General features: G+C 45.1%; 6 protein-coding genes across 6 annotated transcripts; 4 read left to right on the top strand and 2 right to left on the bottom strand.

Annotated features, from left to right (window-relative positions):
• Positions 1–294: 294 nt before the first annotated feature.
• On the top strand, positions 295–1,526 carry F4807DRAFT_423867 (DJ-1/PfpI family protein). Its single transcript, XM_047997823.1, has 2 exons — positions 295–641; positions 744–1,526. The coding sequence occupies exons 1-2, from the start codon at positions 564–566 to the stop codon at positions 1,359–1,361; spliced, it is 696 nt and encodes a 231-aa protein (XP_047854637.1). The 5' UTR covers positions 295–563; the 3' UTR covers positions 1,362–1,526.
• On the bottom strand, positions 1,527–3,436 carry F4807DRAFT_423865 (TPR domain protein). The gene has a single exon (XM_047997822.1). The coding sequence runs from the start codon at positions 3,396–3,398 to the stop codon at positions 1,656–1,658; it is 1,743 nt and encodes a 580-aa protein (XP_047854636.1). The 5' UTR covers positions 3,399–3,436; the 3' UTR covers positions 1,527–1,655.
• Positions 3,437–7,329: 3,893 nt separating this feature from the next.
• On the top strand, positions 7,330–9,630 carry F4807DRAFT_467251 (putative GMC oxidoreductase; the record flags this gene model as incomplete). Its single annotated transcript, XM_048002470.1, has 4 exons — positions 7,330–7,579; positions 7,643–8,041; positions 8,116–8,164; positions 8,223–9,630. The coding sequence occupies exons 1-4, from the start codon at positions 7,501–7,503 to the stop codon at positions 9,628–9,630; spliced, it is 1,935 nt and encodes a 644-aa protein (XP_047854635.1). The 5' UTR covers positions 7,330–7,500.
• Positions 9,631–9,656: 26 nt separating this feature from the next.
• Positions 9,657–11,068, bottom strand: F4807DRAFT_423863 (NAD(P)-binding protein). Its single transcript, XM_047997821.1, has 3 exons — positions 10,346–11,068; positions 10,080–10,273; positions 9,657–9,999 (listed from the first exon to the last, which is right to left on the bottom strand). Exons 1-3 carry the CDS (start codon positions 10,746–10,748, stop codon positions 9,745–9,747), a joined length of 852 nt encoding a protein of 283 aa, XP_047854634.1. The 5' UTR covers positions 10,749–11,068; the 3' UTR covers positions 9,657–9,744.
• Positions 11,069–11,824: 756 nt separating this feature from the next.
• F4807DRAFT_459947 (NAD(P)-binding protein) lies at positions 11,825–13,051 on the top strand (the record flags this gene model as incomplete). The annotated part of the gene is made up of 3 exons (XM_048001444.1): positions 11,825–12,306; positions 12,356–12,538; positions 12,640–13,051. 3 exons carry the CDS (start codon positions 11,825–11,827, stop codon positions 13,049–13,051), a joined length of 1,077 nt encoding a protein of 358 aa, XP_047854633.1.
• A 440-nt stretch (positions 13,052–13,491) lies between these two features.
• On the top strand, positions 13,492–14,778 carry F4807DRAFT_459946 (uncharacterized protein; the record flags this gene model as incomplete). Its single annotated transcript, XM_048001443.1, has 4 exons — positions 13,492–13,809; positions 13,861–14,184; positions 14,240–14,390; positions 14,468–14,778. 4 exons carry the CDS (start codon positions 13,492–13,494, stop codon positions 14,776–14,778), a joined length of 1,104 nt encoding a protein of 367 aa, XP_047854632.1.
• Between the last annotated feature and the right edge of the window lie 2,342 nt (positions 14,779–17,120).

Raw genomic sequence — 17,120 nt, 5'->3', positions numbered from 1 at the left:
ACGGGTGGCCAATGGCAGGGCTTAGAAGTCGGATCTGGAGATAATGTACCCTTGATAGTGCCGGCGCATTATCCGCTAAAACAGCCCCCAAAGACTAAGATTTGTTGGCGGAGCTAAGCTGCATTGACATCAGAAGGCCGGCGGGGTAATTGCCGTCAATGGCTTCTATTTCCACCACCGAGACATTTTTGGGGTGGATAGGGTAGCCTTCTAGGGCTTCCAGGATGGGAGGGTTGAAGATTATTGGGGGACAGGGTAGGTACGTTACCTACTAGAGCAGGTAACCTAAACATACGAAATTCTACGAGTTTCTTAGCCACCGTCATACGAGCGTGTATATTGTGAAAATCTTTTGTTATCAAGGGTTTGATGTTTTTGGTATATAAACACTGGACGTCATCGATTTTGAGAAAGGATATTGTCGAATCTTTTGAATATAACATCTTAAAGCATAATAGCTTGTAATAAATAGAGCATTTTACACTATCTAATACCGCCGTCCATACGTCATCTTACTAAAAACACCTTCGATACACAAACCTCAGCTGAAAAAGACAACCATAATGGCGCCTAAAGTACTCGTCGTCCTAACCTCATACGGCCGCATCGAGAGCATCGGACAGCCCACCGGCTGGTACCTGGTACGTAATCCTTCAGCCCATCCCCTCCTGCACAGCGCAATCCTTCGCATCCAAATCTGCGCCCCGGATTAGTAATCATCCACCCAACTAACCCCTCATCAGCCCGAGTTTGCGCACCCCTACGAAGTTCTCTCGAAGAAGGGCGTAGAGATCGTAACCGCGTCGCCGAAGGGCGGCGTCGCGCCGCTGGACCCAGGGTCGGTCGAGGCGTTCAAGGGGGATGCCAGCGCGGCCAACTTCCACGCGACCAAGGCGGCGCTGTGGGAACAGACGGCGCCGATCTCGAGCTTCCTGGGCAAGAGTTCCGACTTCGCCGCGCTGTTCTACCCGGGCGGGCACGGGCCCATGTTCGACCTGGCCACGGACGCCGACAGCATCGCGCTGATCAACGAGTTCGTGGCCGCCGGCAAGCCCGTCGCCGCCGTGTGCCACGGGCCCGTCGTGTTTGTGAACGTCGAGCTGCCCGGCGGCAAGAAGCTGCTCGCTGGCAAGGAGGCGACGGGGTTTAGTAATGCGGAGGAAGATGCTGTGGGCATGAGCAAGCATATGCCGTTCGCGCTCGAGGATAAGATTAAGGAGGCTGGTGCGATTTATAAGAAGGCGCCGGAGCCGTGGGCTCCGCTTACGCTGGTCCAGGATGGTGGGAAGTTCATTACGGGACAGAATCCGGCGAGTTCGGTGGGGGTTGGGGAGGCGCTTGCTAAGGCTATTGGTGTTTAAGGGGTGATGTTTGTGTAGGTATCCGTGATGAGGAATGGAAGGACGAGGGAAAGATTGGAGAGGAAAAGGGGCGAGGTTGTTTTACGCACGTAAAAATGATACCAATCGTTACACGTTCAACAGTCATCGGAGGATAATCTGCATGAATATGAGGAATAATGAATGATCGAATGCTAAACTATCCACCTAAGATATCGTTGCGCTCACGCTATGCCTATGCTCATTCTTCCTAGCATCATATATACACTATGTGCACGTGTAAGGTACTATGTATACCTACGTTTATACAACCCCCTAAAACACACTTAGTCGACAATAACAAGAGGCCTTAATCGGTATATCCGCACCCTCGATCGCCTTATCCAGTTGCGGCTTTATCCTCTTCGCTTCATCGAGCCGCCCCAGCTTCACCAGGCACTCGTGGTACCCATGTAGCGCCCACACATTATTCCGATGCTGCAGCGCGCGCGGTAACTTTTCACTGATTCCCAGATCATCCGCATATACTTCAACCGCCTTGTCGAAATGCCCCTGCTCAACAAGCAGTGCGCCTAACGCATGGGCAGGAGGCTGCATCCAACCCCAAGGCTCATCATACGGCAGCGCAGCGCTCCGCTGAACCGCGGTCCTTAAGTGCTCAAACGCATCCTCGTAGCGCCCCTCGCGGTACTTCAGCTCACCATCCAGCATCGCCTCCGCCACGCCCAGGATATCCACGCACTTGTTATTAAACACAGTCCTCGACTCCGGGACCCTCTTCACCCTCTCCGCAAACTCCACCCTCTTCTCCCTAGCCCTCTCCACATCCCCCTTCGCCGCGTACGCCATGCCCTTCGCATAGCAAATCAGCGCATTCGTCGCGCAATACAGCACCCCATCGTCCTTCTCCGCCATCTCCAAAACCTCATCCCACATCCCGAACCGCACCAGCGCGTGCGCCCGCATACCCGCGAACCCTTCCAACCAGTCCGCCATCGGCGGGCTCTCGACGCGGAGCAAGCTTTCCGGCAGCGCTTTCTCGACCGCGGAAGCCGTGTCCAACGCCGCGCGCGACGACCCCGCGAACATGGCCGCGTAGAGCCGGAAGTGCAGGTCGTGCATGCGGTATAGCGTGTAGAAGCATGCTACCGGCTGCTGCCCTTCACCACCACCACTGCTACGGCCGGAGGACTCGCGCGCGAAGAACTTGTTATCTGCGATGATGGCTGCTTGGTTCGACGCGATGGCCGCTTGGTAGTCGCCGACCAGCACGTCGATGTGTGTTGGCATGTGGTTCAGGTGTCCGGCGTCCGGGACGAGGGCTCGCAGGGTGTTAGCTGCCGGCAGCGCGGCTTCGGGCGTAGGCGACATCTCCATTAGGTGGATGTACAGGTGCAGCAGGCCCGGGTGGCGGGACCCAGCTCCGCTGCCGTCTTGGGCCATCGCGCGCTCGAGGATGGCTTTCGCTTCCAGCGTGCGGGCGCCTGGCGCCGGGGCCCCCGTGTCGAGGTCCCAGAGCTGCCAGGGGGTAAGGTTCATGAGAGCGTCGACGTACAATGTCGCGACGTCGAGGTCGTCCGGGAACAGCTTATACGCTCCGCCCATGGCGTCGGCGTAGCTCGCGTTCCAGATCGACCATTTCCGATCCGCGGCTTTTTCCTCCGGAGGGTACCTGTACTTCAAGGCATCTACAAGCGCCCTCTCGACGGGCGACGCTTTGTCCGCGGACGCTTTGGCTTTCGCGATGGCGTCGCGGGTGCGCCGCATCACGTTGTCCAGCTCAGTCTCGTCGAAGAATTCCCAGGGCTTGTTGTAGTTCGGGCCGAGGACGTAGGCCAGGCCCCAATACGCGAATACGCAGTCCGCGTCGCTGGCGATGGCGCGCTCGAAGCACTTCGCGGACTCCTCGTGATTGAATGCGTAGCTCCATATCAGCCCGCGGTTAGCCCATTCGCGAGCCTCCTCGCTGTTCGAGCTTACCGGCCGTTCGTATGAGCCGAGGTCATAGTAATCCTGATCTAGTTGGTCTGCACTGGCTTCATTAGACTTATGGGCCATGGCGCTTGTTTTTTAGTAGCGATTTGGGATAGTTGGTGACCAACATCATGAGGTGCGATGGCGCCACTGGCGTCTCCATTTTTGTATACACCTACGGACTGAAATCGTTTTATCCGAGCTTTGTTGGAAGCTGACATAAGCCGAGGTTATGCAATCTACGAAGGATTATTTATGCAGATATCAACTATTGGGACCCCTTTTTGTGTTAATAAATGCTTCACTCCCTTTGCGAAGAACTAAAAAATCATACTCCCATTCTACTGTACGTACCTATTTTTATTATCCTATCGCATCAATGCCTCGTTTTCTTGTCCTAACTCTTTGAATCAGCATCCTCCTAAGCCTCCGATCGCAGACGTGGAGGTAACGACATTATCATGAAGGAAGTCTGTAGCAAGATGTGGTATTGTGGGAAATCTGTAGTTATTTTAGTCTAAGTTCCAATACCGATTAGCTCCAAAGAGCTAAGAAGGCTACTAGTGTACTAATATACTTGATGCTTGGTTACATGACATCGCCACCGACAAAAATGCTTACACCCACGTAAGCCACTATAGTGCCTGATTCTTTCTCATGTTGTAGTCTGCTAACGTCTTATCCTTGTCCTCGCCTAGTTCATGTTTCGTCATCCACTTCGTATATTCATTGCCGAGTCCTTCATACTCGACGAGGTATCGGTGCTTGATTAGGCCATGGTCGATGGTCTTTCGCTGGTGTGCTTAGACAAACCCTAAACGCGCCTTGTCGAGGAATACGTTATTCATCTCAGCAAGTTCCTTTATCTATCTACTCCGTTCTAATTCCTATCGCCAATATGTTCCTGCGGACCAAACTCTGACCCGACCTGGCCTGTAACTACTAATTTCTTCAACAGACTCGGATTGACGCCTTCAACGTAACCAGCGCGAATAGCCAAACCCCGATCCTATTGAGTGAAATTCCAGCGAAGAGACTACCAACTTTTAGAGGAATCTTATTACGTGGTGGAATATGCATCTTGCACCCCACCAGCATATGGCAACATTCGTCCAAATGGATGTTACGGTCGTTCTCATGATCTTTCTATGTTGATGTGCCGTCTAAGTCCTATCTACTCCTGGGACTTGTACTATGTAGATACTCATATGCTACTAGATAGACCAACAAAGTGGGTTAATCATATAACAGTACCTAAGACCCGTATCACGGAGACCTTGGTCTATTGCCGCTGGCAACGTGCCAAATCCATCCTTCTTTGCGTCCCCATAAATCCTAATGGCCTCCAACGCATCTGGATCTGGTAGCTTGATTTGACATCCTGTCAAGTTGTAGTCCGTCTCGGTGAGCTTTTGTCGTATCTCGCCAATAATGGCCTTCTGGTCCAGATACAGTTCTGTCTCTGATAGCTGCATATGTGGACGTATGCGTCCCAGTACTTCGATGACTTTGGCCTTGTTGAACAACAGTCTTGGAGGGTTTTTCGACAAAACTCGCAACCAATAATCCTGTACTGAGTCCGCATTCTTAGGTAGCTATTGAAATGGGAAGATTCTAGGGGTGTCCGCTTGGTGGTAAAGTCTGGTGACTGAAGAAGGTTACCGCTCTGGTCGCTTGAAATGTTTGTTAGTGTTGTCCCGCGATACTCCTAAACAGATTTTCTGATATACCTACTTATAGATAGTTGTCTTCTGAGTCGCCCTCGCTGCACCTCTAGGAGACTTATTGGTGGCTAGTCCTTGAGTAGGAACCCTTCCCGTATGTATACCGTGTTCCTTGGGTGAGATTAATTTGAAGCCCGTTGAGTAACAACATGTTGTCTTGCTCGTTAGTTCCGCCTCATGACAAGCTAGCAATATTGGTAGTGATGTATGTGACAGCAATTGCACTCAGTGTTGGAAGTAAGAGTAGAGTCCATTCTCGCCCAGTCGGATGGCGAGACCAAGAACGGATTGTTTGCAAGAGCACGGATGAGGTGCTATCAATTGTGGGTGCATATAGTCAGGAGTAATAGTAGCAGAAAAGATTAGAGGGGATAAGATGTTGTATTTGTTAAGTTCTCTTAGGCCTTGGATCTCATTGTGGAGATCTTAAATACTAGTACAGTATTAATCGCACCTTCCTGCCAGGTACACTTCATCTGTAGCTTTGGAACTGTAGGTAATGATAAGACATCTACGGATGCCTGTGTTGTAGTCATTCTCTAGATATCTCGTGCGAGGTGAATTCTCAACGAAATATGATTGAAAAACTGAAGTGAGGCATGATGAGTATTCCAGGCATGATTAAGAATACCTAACGTTCAATAAGGCATTTATGTGTATCTACAATTATCTGAAGAACCAAATGGGAGGAAAAGAAAGAATTTGAGATTCAGGAACAAGACGGGTACTTATAAAAAGTGAAAACCAGCAAGACGACTAAACGACGTGTTGACTGAGCACATTCGTCAAACACGCGGAAACCTTAGAATTGAATAACCTCTCACTATGATGTACCGTGTCATTCAAATGGATATCTGCCTTTTACGTAAGGTATTTGTGAACAAGGCAGCGACGACCCTATTTCCAGGAGGTATATAGGTATGCTAGGATCATCCAACCCAGGGCATTGCATAGATAAAACAAATAAAACAATTGCAATTTATTTAACTGCTTTAAATAAATATAAATAATTCGAGAGTTTTATTTATTCGTTAAAATTTATTGTTTTAATTACTTAATAATTAGGAAAAGTAAGTTAAAATATATTTTTATTTATATTTTTATTATTAATTTTATTATTATTTTTCGAACTTATTATTTTAAAAGAATTAATTTTTAAAAATTATTTTTAAAATAATTTAATTAAGTATTTTAATTTAATTAAAAATTCATTCGTATTTAATTAATATAATAAATAATAATAAAAGCGGTAATAAAAATTTAATAATAAAAATAAAAATTAAAAAAATAAAAATAAATAAGAAAAATAATTAAATTAAAAATAATTTAAATATTTAAAATAAAATAATTAAGTAATAAAATTTATAATATTTTTAATGTTAATAATAAAAGTAGTTCCGGTTATTTAAATAATTATGTGGTTTTATTATTTTATATATTAAAAAGGTTTTAAAAAATAATTAAAAATTTAAACATTAAAAATAAAAAAAAAATAAGTATATATGTGGGGCATAAAATCCTTATATAATAAATATTTATTTAAATAAAATAATAAGTTTTTATTTTATATAAATAAATAAAAAAAATTCTTTATTTTATTTTAATTAATTTAAATAATTAAAAATAAATTAAATAATTATTTTATTTATATAATATTTTAATTTAACTTTAAATATATTAATTTATTTTCCGACTTTATTTATTTATTACGTTTTTATTTAAATTTTCGTATAATATAAAAAATATATAACATTTCGTAATATTATATAATTAAAGTTAATTTAAAATTAATTTAAATTCAATTAATTTAATTAATATTAGGTTATTTACATGTAAATATCGACGTTAATAAAACCACCACCCTTCCTATATTTCTATACAACAAATGTAGCGGGATATTTATTATAAAGAGGTACTGGTGTTGTATATGATCAGATTTATTCAATTAAAAAGGATGTAGGTGTATCATGATTAAACTTTGTATTTTATTATTGGAATGAAATATGTAAAGTTATGGAATGCTTTGTTGCCCCTTTTTCGCAAACTCACGACCCCTGAGAGTGGTTCAACTGCTTCCCCCCACTTTTAATCTAGCCAATCACATTACATTTAGTTCAATACCCGTTGGAACTGTTTGTCTTCAAGCTCACTCATCCCTTCAATCCTTTTCACTGTTTATGTGTTAACGGCTCAAATATATCATCCAATCATTGTTCTTATCGATTGACCAACATTTAAATTAAATGGGGAATCTCGAGGTACATATCCTAGGTAGCTGCGAGGGCAATGTCATTTCCCCCCTCTGATATTTTTCTCTTACGGTTCTAATTCCTACCTAGGTACCTATCCTTTATTGGCTTGACTCCTACTTTTTATTTTTATTTTATAAGGATCGTGCGCAGTGGTAACGGGCGTCTGAGCAACTTCCCCGTCTACGGGACATCTTGAAAACGTATTTTAAGATGTGGCCTTTTTCCTCTTATCCGGAATACTCCCCGTCTCAAGTCGATGGCAAAATCTATGACTATATCATTGTAGGAGGTAAATGGCAGATGTGTCTCAAATTCAAGGACTTGGCTGACTTTCATATTTTTATGATCTTAGGCGGCACTGCTGGTTGCGTTATTGCATCACGTTTGTCAGAAGATCGCGATGTCTCGGTTCTCGTACTAGAAAGAGGTCACGTCAAGGATAATGTAGTATCACGTATGCCGCTTGTCAGCCAGAATATGTTCCTCGGAAACACACTGCAAGTTCAAAGCAATCGCTGGTCAGAGCCGATGCCTGGTGCCAACAGAAGAAGAAATCGTCTGTGGGCAGTAGAAGGAATTGGAGGTGCAACTCGTATGAATGCAATGCTGTGGACTCGCGGGTTTCCTGGAGACTACGCTGCCTGGTATGAAATGGGCCTCAAAGACTGGGCTTATGAGAAACTCGAGCCATATTTCCGAAAGATTGAGAACGCCGTCGCCCATCCAAAATCTAGCTCAAGAGGCCATAAAGGTAATTTCCTCCATTTCACAGAAGCATGCTAAATCATAACCAAGCTCCCCCTTTCGAAGCGCTAATGTGAAAAGGCCCTATTGAGCTGCGGCAGTTTACCTACCCATTTATATGGACCACATAGTAGGCTTCATCCACTTACTATCATCTATCTTATTCTAAGACCTAATTTACGCCATAGTATTGAGAAGGCTGTCCAGAAACTTGGCTTACGCCTTGAAAAGGACACCAACGACCCTACTGCGCCGGCTATGGGTTACTTCAACCTTGATACATCCATTGATGCCCATGGAAGGAGAATTTCGGCATTTTCTGCGTATCTAAACAAAACAGTGGCTTTGCGGAGACGAGGTCACCTCGCCGTCTGCACCGGTGCCGTTGCATCGAGATTAGACGCAGATGCTCAAACGGGACTTGTCACTGGAGTCCACATTCGATGTTCCAGCGGTTTACCTAAGGAATTTTTCGTTAAGGCACGGCGTGAAGTCATTGTTTGTTCTGGTGCAGCCTGTACTCCGCAGCTTCTTTTGCTTAGTGGGATTGGACCTAAGCAATCGTCGGAAAAGTTTGGCATTCCCCTCGTCAAGGAGCTACCGGCAGTAGGTGCTACGTTATCCGATCATTACAGCATCCCTATCATGCTCGAAGTCCAACCGAAAGAAACATTTCACATCTTAGAAACAGTTTGGGGCATCTGGTATTTTCTACTTTGGCTGTTCTTTGGAAAAGGCCTTCTGGGTCTATCTTCCATGTCTAATTCGGTTTTTATACGTACTGGCGCCATTGACGAGAGTAACATGCAAGTTAAAAGCCATGACGAAGAAGGACGCGACAATCTAGACGCCTCCATATCTCGTAATGTTCCAGACATCGAAGTCATGTTTATGCCTAGCAGCTCTGTTGAAAGAGCTGTTTTAGGCCATACATTTATGTCGATATACCCTACCTTGGTCCAACCATGTGGCTCAGGTCGTGTTGAGTTGGTAAATACGGATTCACTTAGCCAACCTCAAATAACGTACCCATTATTTACCAACGAACGTGACATCACATCTGCTAGACTCGCTGTCCGTTTCGCTATGCGGCTAGCTGACGAGCTACAACACTCGGGCTATCCACATCCCATAAGGCTCGCCTTCGCTCCAGGCCAAGATCCTAGCATTCTTGACGAGTGGGAGAACTCTGCTCCCGTTGATTATTTACCAGGACCGGAACCAGTCGTTCCGTCTATTCTGGGCGTGCGGGACTCTCAAGTTGCTGCGGATTCCAAGCAGCGCATCACTGAAGGGCTTGAATCACGAATGAATAAGACATGGAAAAGCGTCACGGACGATGAGATCGACATCTATATGAGGAGAGTAAGCCACACGAGTTTGCATTTCTCAGGCACGTGTCCCATGTCCAATGATGAGAAATCAGGCGTTGTTGATCAAGAACTCCGCGTGCACGGTTTCAGCAACTTGAGAATTGCGGATACAAGCGTATTTCCTAAGATCCCCAGTTGTCACACCATGGCACCTGTGATGGCTGTGGCAGAAAGATGTGTAGACTTGGTGAAAGCGGCGTGGAAAGAGAGGAAATCACAGTAGCATGCATCAAACAGCTATTATGAAGAGCAGAGTAAAGGTGATTCTAGTATAAGTATATCGGAATGGGAGTGTTAACTATTCTATTTTACAATTGACAGAAATTTGCCATGCAAATTAGTTGGACGACCAGACAGCCTTGTTCTCCTCAGCGAACTTCTCAAAGCTTTGTGGAGGGTGTCCTGTCACCCTCTCGACGGCATCGGATGTCCCCTTCTCGAAGTCTTGCGAAGCCAAGACCTCTAGACGAGTCAGAAATCGAGCGAAGTAATCCGATAGGCCGGCTTGGACTAAGCCGTCAATCCGGCCGGCTTCGTCGAGCTTTGCATGTTCGATCTTGCGCCCGAGAACTTTAGAAAGCGTCTCAGCAATCTGTGAATGCATTTCGTGTCAGTACTGAGTTATGACACTTTCTGTTGAAATGGAAAGGGAGACAGAAAGGGTGATCGCACCTGATCGTAAGTCAAGTTTTCAGGCCCGAGAATCCTAAGGTCACAGTTATAGGACTTCTCGTCCGTCAGGGCGTGATGAGCCACCTCGGCAATGTCACCCGCGCTGATGAAGGGAATCTTTCCATCCTGAGCGGCAGTGAAGATCTTATTCAACTTGCCGATGGTAAATGCAAGGCCCGGTTCAATCAAGTTTTCTATGTGAAATGGGATGTATCAGCAACTCGAGAACATGAACTGATAAAAGGCCAACAGCTAAGGCCACATACCCATAAACCAAGATGGGCGAAGCACACAGTAGTCAACACCAGACTTGACGAGATGCTCCCAAACTCTGCCCATTCCGTCCTTGCCAATTGTGGCCGAGGTGCCAGCGCATAGAACGAAACGATTGACGCCTTTCTCCTTGGCAAAATCCACGAACTTGTTCATTGGCACCCAGGGCTCGCTAATCCGGGGCTCCATCATGTAGACGGCCTTGATCTGCGTGTTCTCGAATGGCTTCGTCCAGGTCGACTCATCGCTCATGTCAAATTTGACCGTGGCATGATCATTTGACCCAGCACCAGGCCCTTGACGCGTGCCTAGGAGAAAGGGCTTCTTGTCCGCGGCAAGCAATGCTGCGACGCGTGGGGCCGTCTTGCCGCTACCGCCGGTGAGGAGAATTGACATGCTGGATGAGAAAATTGACCTTTACTGCTTGAATATGTGCCTATATGTGAGGAGGGCGGTCAAAGAAAGGAAGAGAGAGTAGAGCAATATAAGGAAGAATCGTTCGGCAGTTTGCTGCTTACCAGCAGGCCGTCGTCATAACCGTTGCATTCAGACCGGAGATAAGGGCATAAAGCATCGCCTCAGATTTCTCTCCTGGACGGAGTTAGCTTGCGCCGGATATCGAAGGAATAGGAATGAGATCCTAAAAGAGTTACCTAAATGTAACTAACATTCAGCAGAACCATGAGCTCCCTATGCACCAATTCGGCGTAAAAAAAAAGTAGGCCAATGCACCCAATCAGGTCTTCACATCATGGGAGAAGATTACCTATTGTAGAGAATGTTTTCTTTCGGATTTACTACTCACCGAAAATGGCTCTTGAGGGGATAAGCAAGCATGTTAGGTAATCCGCTCGTAGCGGACTAGATGGACCGGCGATTAACAATTCTAGCGGCCAAACTAGCCGAACAGGCACACCACTTCCTTCCCGCCAAGTTCGCTAGCCGACGGTCCGCTTCTGACCGAGAGGTTGTCACAGACATTTGCTAGGCCTCTGTCGCATCGCTCGGCCACGGCGATGACCAACGTCCAACTGCGAAACCGAATTGGCTTACACATAACCCTCGTATTCAACCACTGATACTAGGTTCGATACAAAGTCCTAGACAATAATCCTAATAAATAAAAAAATCAATTAGCACCTTCAAACCGTAATTAGCCAATGGTGAATATATTTAATTTAGCTGCGTATGAAAGGGGGAACTCATTGAAGCTCTGGGATGGTCGTGTGATACATCCGTAGGTTAGTACCTTTGCTGTAGCCATTCCATCGGGTCCGGCAACTTCAACCAACACACGGGCCTAGACGATGTGGTTCGCCCTGTTGGCTGCACATGTCTGTCACCAACTGCACACGCTCATCCCATTCATGCATTAGTGCTGAAGTTCTCTTCTGCAATCCACGGATTGAAGGGTCTGTTCTCTTGCATCAAGGCCATAACTTCCCACCCTAACATAAGCAGACCCCGAAGCAATGGACCTCCAGAAAGGCACGATCTTAGTGACGGGTGCGAATGGAGGCCTTGGTAATGCAATCGTATCCCAGATTATTTCAAACGCCGAACTTGTAACTTACAACGGTATTTTCACTGTACGGAATGCCGAGGCTGCAATTAGATTTCGTGCTACTCTCGAATCATCCAAGTCGGCGCCAGTATCTTCCAAATCCTACGAGATAATACCACTCGATCTTTCGCGTCTTGATAATGTGCGTGAAGTTGCTGCGACCATCAATACGAACGTTGAGGCAAGAACCATCCCTCCTATCAGCGCCATTATTCTCAATGCCGGCTACGAGGAATTCGGAGAGCAGACATGGACCGAAGACTCATTAGACACAACTTTTGTCGTCAACTATCTCAGTCATTGGCTTCTCACGCTGCTACTTCTTCAAAGCATGGATCGGGATAGGGGAAGGATCATTTGGATTAGTAGCTGGTCCCAAAAGCATGTGGCGTATTCTGAGGTGATATTCATCCAAGTCTATGCTAACCAAGTTATACAGTCCTGGAGATAGGCACAACATTATGAATGGGTCATTCCAAGATAGTAGATACAAGACAATGATTACCGACGATCTTGAACCACTTGCGAAGGGTACCTGGAGTCCAAACATAGACGGCGAGCATACCTGGGCTGCCGGATATCGCCGTTATGGCGCTTCGAAGATGTGTGGAGTTGCAATGATGTACGTTTCCCCTTTATCTTGTTAGCCTACCCTATCAAAATTATCAATGGAATGCCCGACCAAAAGTAGCATAACTTTCTAATTATATATTCTCGAGGTAGTCATGAGCTTCAAAGAAGACTTGACCAGGACCCGGTTCTCAATAATGTGTCCGTGCTCGCTGTAGATCCTGGTGGGATGGCGACCGGTATTGTGCGTCATAGCAACTGGTTGGTTCGAGTCCTAGTATTTCGTATATTCGCCGGTATGCTAGCGGGTTTGCTATTGCTCATATGGCCCAACGGCACCTGGCGCACGCCACATAAGTCAGCTCGCGATGTCCTAGCCGCTGCCCTTAACGATGGGCCGCCACCGCTCAGCGAGCGACCCAAAGGACTCTACCTCAATGGTTCAGAACTAGGAGACTATAATTTCGAGGCAAAGGATCCCAAGAAGGGGCGAGCGATATGGGAAGGTAGTGTTCGTTTCGCGCGTTTGAAGGCAGATGAGATTATCCTTAAGGATTGGATGTGATAACTCTCCCACCTTTCAAAGAGGGAAACGAGTTACAATCAATGCTTCCTCTAGTAATTTAGCTCAGTCACCTTAATAATAGAAGTCTTCTCGGGAGGAGATCTTATTTTTAAAGGGGGGGAGACTTGAATCAAAAACCTGTTCATGGGCAAACATCGCATGTTACTAAATATCAAGGGTGACCTTTAGTAATAAAATGGTTCGTCACAAGGGACCTGTAATTTGGAGGGGTCCTATGGTGGTCCACGAAAGGGATGGTGCCCTTATTGTCCCTAGTAGGTAGGTAATATCGTAAAACGTTACAGAAGTCGGCGATCCTTCATGACATAAGAGGTGACCGATTATAAGACCATTTTGATGGACTGTACAGTATTGCTAATGGAACAGACCTATAAAGATTTCTAATACCTAGGTACCTACTCTTTCGCACTTTTCAAGATATGAATTCTACTCAATGGCTCCAGCCACCTTATAAATTTACTACACCAAACGATGTACTCTCCGTTGGCATATCTTTACCGATAATATGTATCGTGTTACTTGGGCTACGCTTCTATGCTCGCAGACACCATGGGGCGTATATTGGAATAGACGACTGGCTCATCGCCTTAGGAGTGCTTATGATAACAGCAATAGGGGCCTGCATGGTTGCTGGTGAACGCCTCAAAGTCGTTGGATATCCGACGCCCGTGCCATCCGGGACTACGACGGCCCAAGCATATGGGCTATTTCTGTTATCGCACGTAACAGCAGCTAAGGTAAGTAGTTTATCACTCTATCCTACGTAGCTAATAACCTGACGAAGCCAGCTTGAATTTGCGGTGCAAATACTAATGTGTTTTGCTTTTGGGTGCATCAAAACGAGCATCATATTCTTTTCGAGACGAATTTTCATCGGCCATAAGAAATCCATCTTCGATAAGGTATCATGGGCTTTGATTGCTCTATCAACTGTGTGGTCCATCACGTTTTTATTTGTTATCATATTCGGATGCGGCAAGAACGTACCGTTACGCTGGGCGCCGATAGAATCTACACAGGCTGCTGGTTGTGACGCCATTAGGCCGGAAAAGGCGCTCATAACATCGAATTTCGTCCTAGACTTGTTGATTCTCGGCCTTCCACTCCCTACGGTAGGACTTGTCTTCCTCCTAAACGATGTTCAGTCGCTTACATTGTAATATACAGATTTGGACGTTAAACATGTCGCCTAGGAGAAAGCTCGCGACCACCGGCATATTTCTGGTGGGATTCTTGTCTTTAGGTGCGGCGATTACGCGTGTGGTAATATTCTTCATAGTATCATATCAAAACCACGGAATGGACTACGATACAAACCGTGAGCAACTCCATTCCTACGGTTTACCACTTTTCTACGCGGGCTATGCATTCAAGTTAGGCTAACATTCGATCTAGAGACTGTCACAACAATGCTTTGGCTAGCCATGCTAGAATCTTGCCTCGCAGCAATTGCATCATGTCTCCCTACGCTTACTATCCTAGGAAAAAATGTCAGATTCCGGAAGTTGTACTATCGATTAGGTGGTGGTGCAGGTCTTTTATCGTTCTGGAAACCCGATTCAGGAAGCAGACGATGGCCACGCCCTAGTGGTGACAACGGTGACAACAATTCCTACGCATTTGCTTCTATGGACCCGACAAGGAAAAAGGGAAATATTGTTATTGAGCGGCAGATTTCAGTACGGAGAGATGGGCTGTTTGGATAACACAATTACTTCTTCAAATTTGTACATGAAAGCAACTGTTACGTCCAGTTTCTATTCCCAATTCTTTTAAACGCGACCATGCCCTACTTAGGTAGTCACATTATTGGACTTTAATGATTCGTGCTTCTGTTAGAGCGCATGCAGCGCGGGTCGAACAGCCACGACTAACCGTAGAGCGCTTGTACGAATTATTAATGCTGTCGTGATGCAAAGGCACTGAATGGATATGATAGTAACCAAGAAGTTTTAAGAGGATTTTTCAACTCACCTACGTACTAGAATAGTAATGAACCACTAGATACTAATATACAGGCCAAGTTCTTTGTTTATGACGTTTTATGATAGACAAAACCCAGGTCTTATGCTGATAGAACGAGCTTATGATGGTCCGAATCCTGATGCAACCTAAGCTTCAACCACTACCCAGCCCTCTGGTAGATGTAACTTCTAAAGGGAATGATATTATTGGCTCTTCAATATCTAACATGGTGAAAACAACAGGAATTTCAGTTTCGGTGAGCCCCCTTGCATATAACGATCTCCAATATTTCGGCCCAACTTACCGAGGTGAATTTAGTCAAACAAGAGATGTTTGTGCCTCATTAAGTAGGTAATAACCAGTAAGATCTTATATGATAAGAAGTGGCAATAATTAGATAAAGCAGTTTAATGTCTGTTGGTGAAGGTAACCATTAATGTATCGCTCTTTTCCTCACTTCTACAAATGAAAAGGGGGTGGCGTATTATGTTAGTAGCTTCTATGTACCTGATGGGGGGAAAACAAGGAAAAGGATAATTGGAGGAGTACAAACAATAATGGTAATGGAGTAATTGTAATATAAATTGGCAATGGGTAAAAATTAAGTAATATGTGAGAGGGAAAAGAATGGAAAAGAAAAAAACAAAAAACAAATCTCCAAGCACCCGTTTCGAACTATCCTAGATCAGTTGTGATGCTTGGACCCCGGGTTTCCTCATCGGTGTTTACACATTGCTCGTCAACTGAGCTAAGTCATTCATTTCAAACAAGTACTTGAAGAATTGTTAGAAGAGTCATTCTTCTTTTGATATATAACCCTACTGTCGGCCCCCGTACACTGTACGGATCCACTTTTATCCCTTTTCTGTTAATGCTGAGTCATCATGATTATTTAATCATCCCTGTTCAAATTATCGAACTTCGTCACTTGGGCCGTAAGACTTTGTTAAAATTCCTAGGCGAATTTTGAAATGGCTACGAAGTAGAAATAATCTGCCTTACAGAAAAGTTTTCGGTTTGATTGGAGTAAGTTCCGGTTTTCTTTGATATGTTTGGGGGCTTAGGCGATTAGAAGGTAATAAAGCCTTGCGCCTCACTGCTTGCCATTGCCACTCTAATATCTATATTAAAGTCGAAACTTCATGAAGAAGTGACTTGCGATGACATTGAAAGAATCTTGTATAACCGCACAGGATATTATGAAGATATCGAAATCGCCGACTTGAACAATCGCCTCTTCCTATACTTAGAAAGTAATATCAAAACAGCCAACCTTCCAAGACTATTATATGGTTACATTACCTCCAAACAACTCGTTATGTTTTTATGACACCGTCATTGGGAAGAAAAACGGCACAATCAACGATGATGAATATTGTCACTATTTTCTCGACCATTTGGCCGGTAGAACTCATGAAGACGATATCGAGAATTGTACCAGAAAGGACAAAAGACTGAACAGACGAGATCTACTTGCCGATCTTATTCAGAGTATGACCAAGGAGATGGATTCTGTAGAGGATAATTTATCTAGAGATAGTCTTCAATAGATGGCACGTTCTAAGATCATGTCTTGCAGATGCGGTTCCTTTAGAACTCGTTTTTAGAGCCTACCATACCCGTACCATGGAAGACGTTATAGCACAACACGACCTTCTAGATGAGAAACACGTTAAATATATTCGCCAGCTCTTAGCAACGGGAGCTTTGCTGGATAGACGAGCTGACGTCCTAAATTTTTGTCTTAGCCGAGGCGGATCCGATTATAAATGTAATTTTAAGTTCGAGGCAAACTTGATAAATGAGAAAGAGCATCCAAAAACGTTCGCTGTGCTAAAGGCATCGGAGTTTCGTAAGATGCATCTACGGCAGGATCCACCTTGGGTTATCTTTGATGTCGGTGGAGCTCTACCTGTCCCCTGGTAATCAAGTGGGAATGCATATTTAACAGTGGTGCTGTTCGACGCGCGGCCAGATATTTGAGCGTACGATTAGATTTATGTGCAATGAGATGCATTGGAGGTCTTTAGGTAATTTGTATGTTAAAAAAATAAGAATATTGCAGACCCATTATATTCTAATC

This window comes from Annulohypoxylon truncatum (genome assembly GCF_022578515.1).
Source record: "Annulohypoxylon truncatum strain CBS 140777 unplaced genomic scaffold F4807scaffold_14, whole genome shotgun sequence".
Taxonomy (NCBI): Eukaryota; Fungi; Ascomycota; class Sordariomycetes; order Xylariales; family Hypoxylaceae; genus Annulohypoxylon; species Annulohypoxylon truncatum.
Note: the sequence above shows the minus strand (reverse complement) of the source record. Positions and strands in the feature narration are given on the sequence as shown.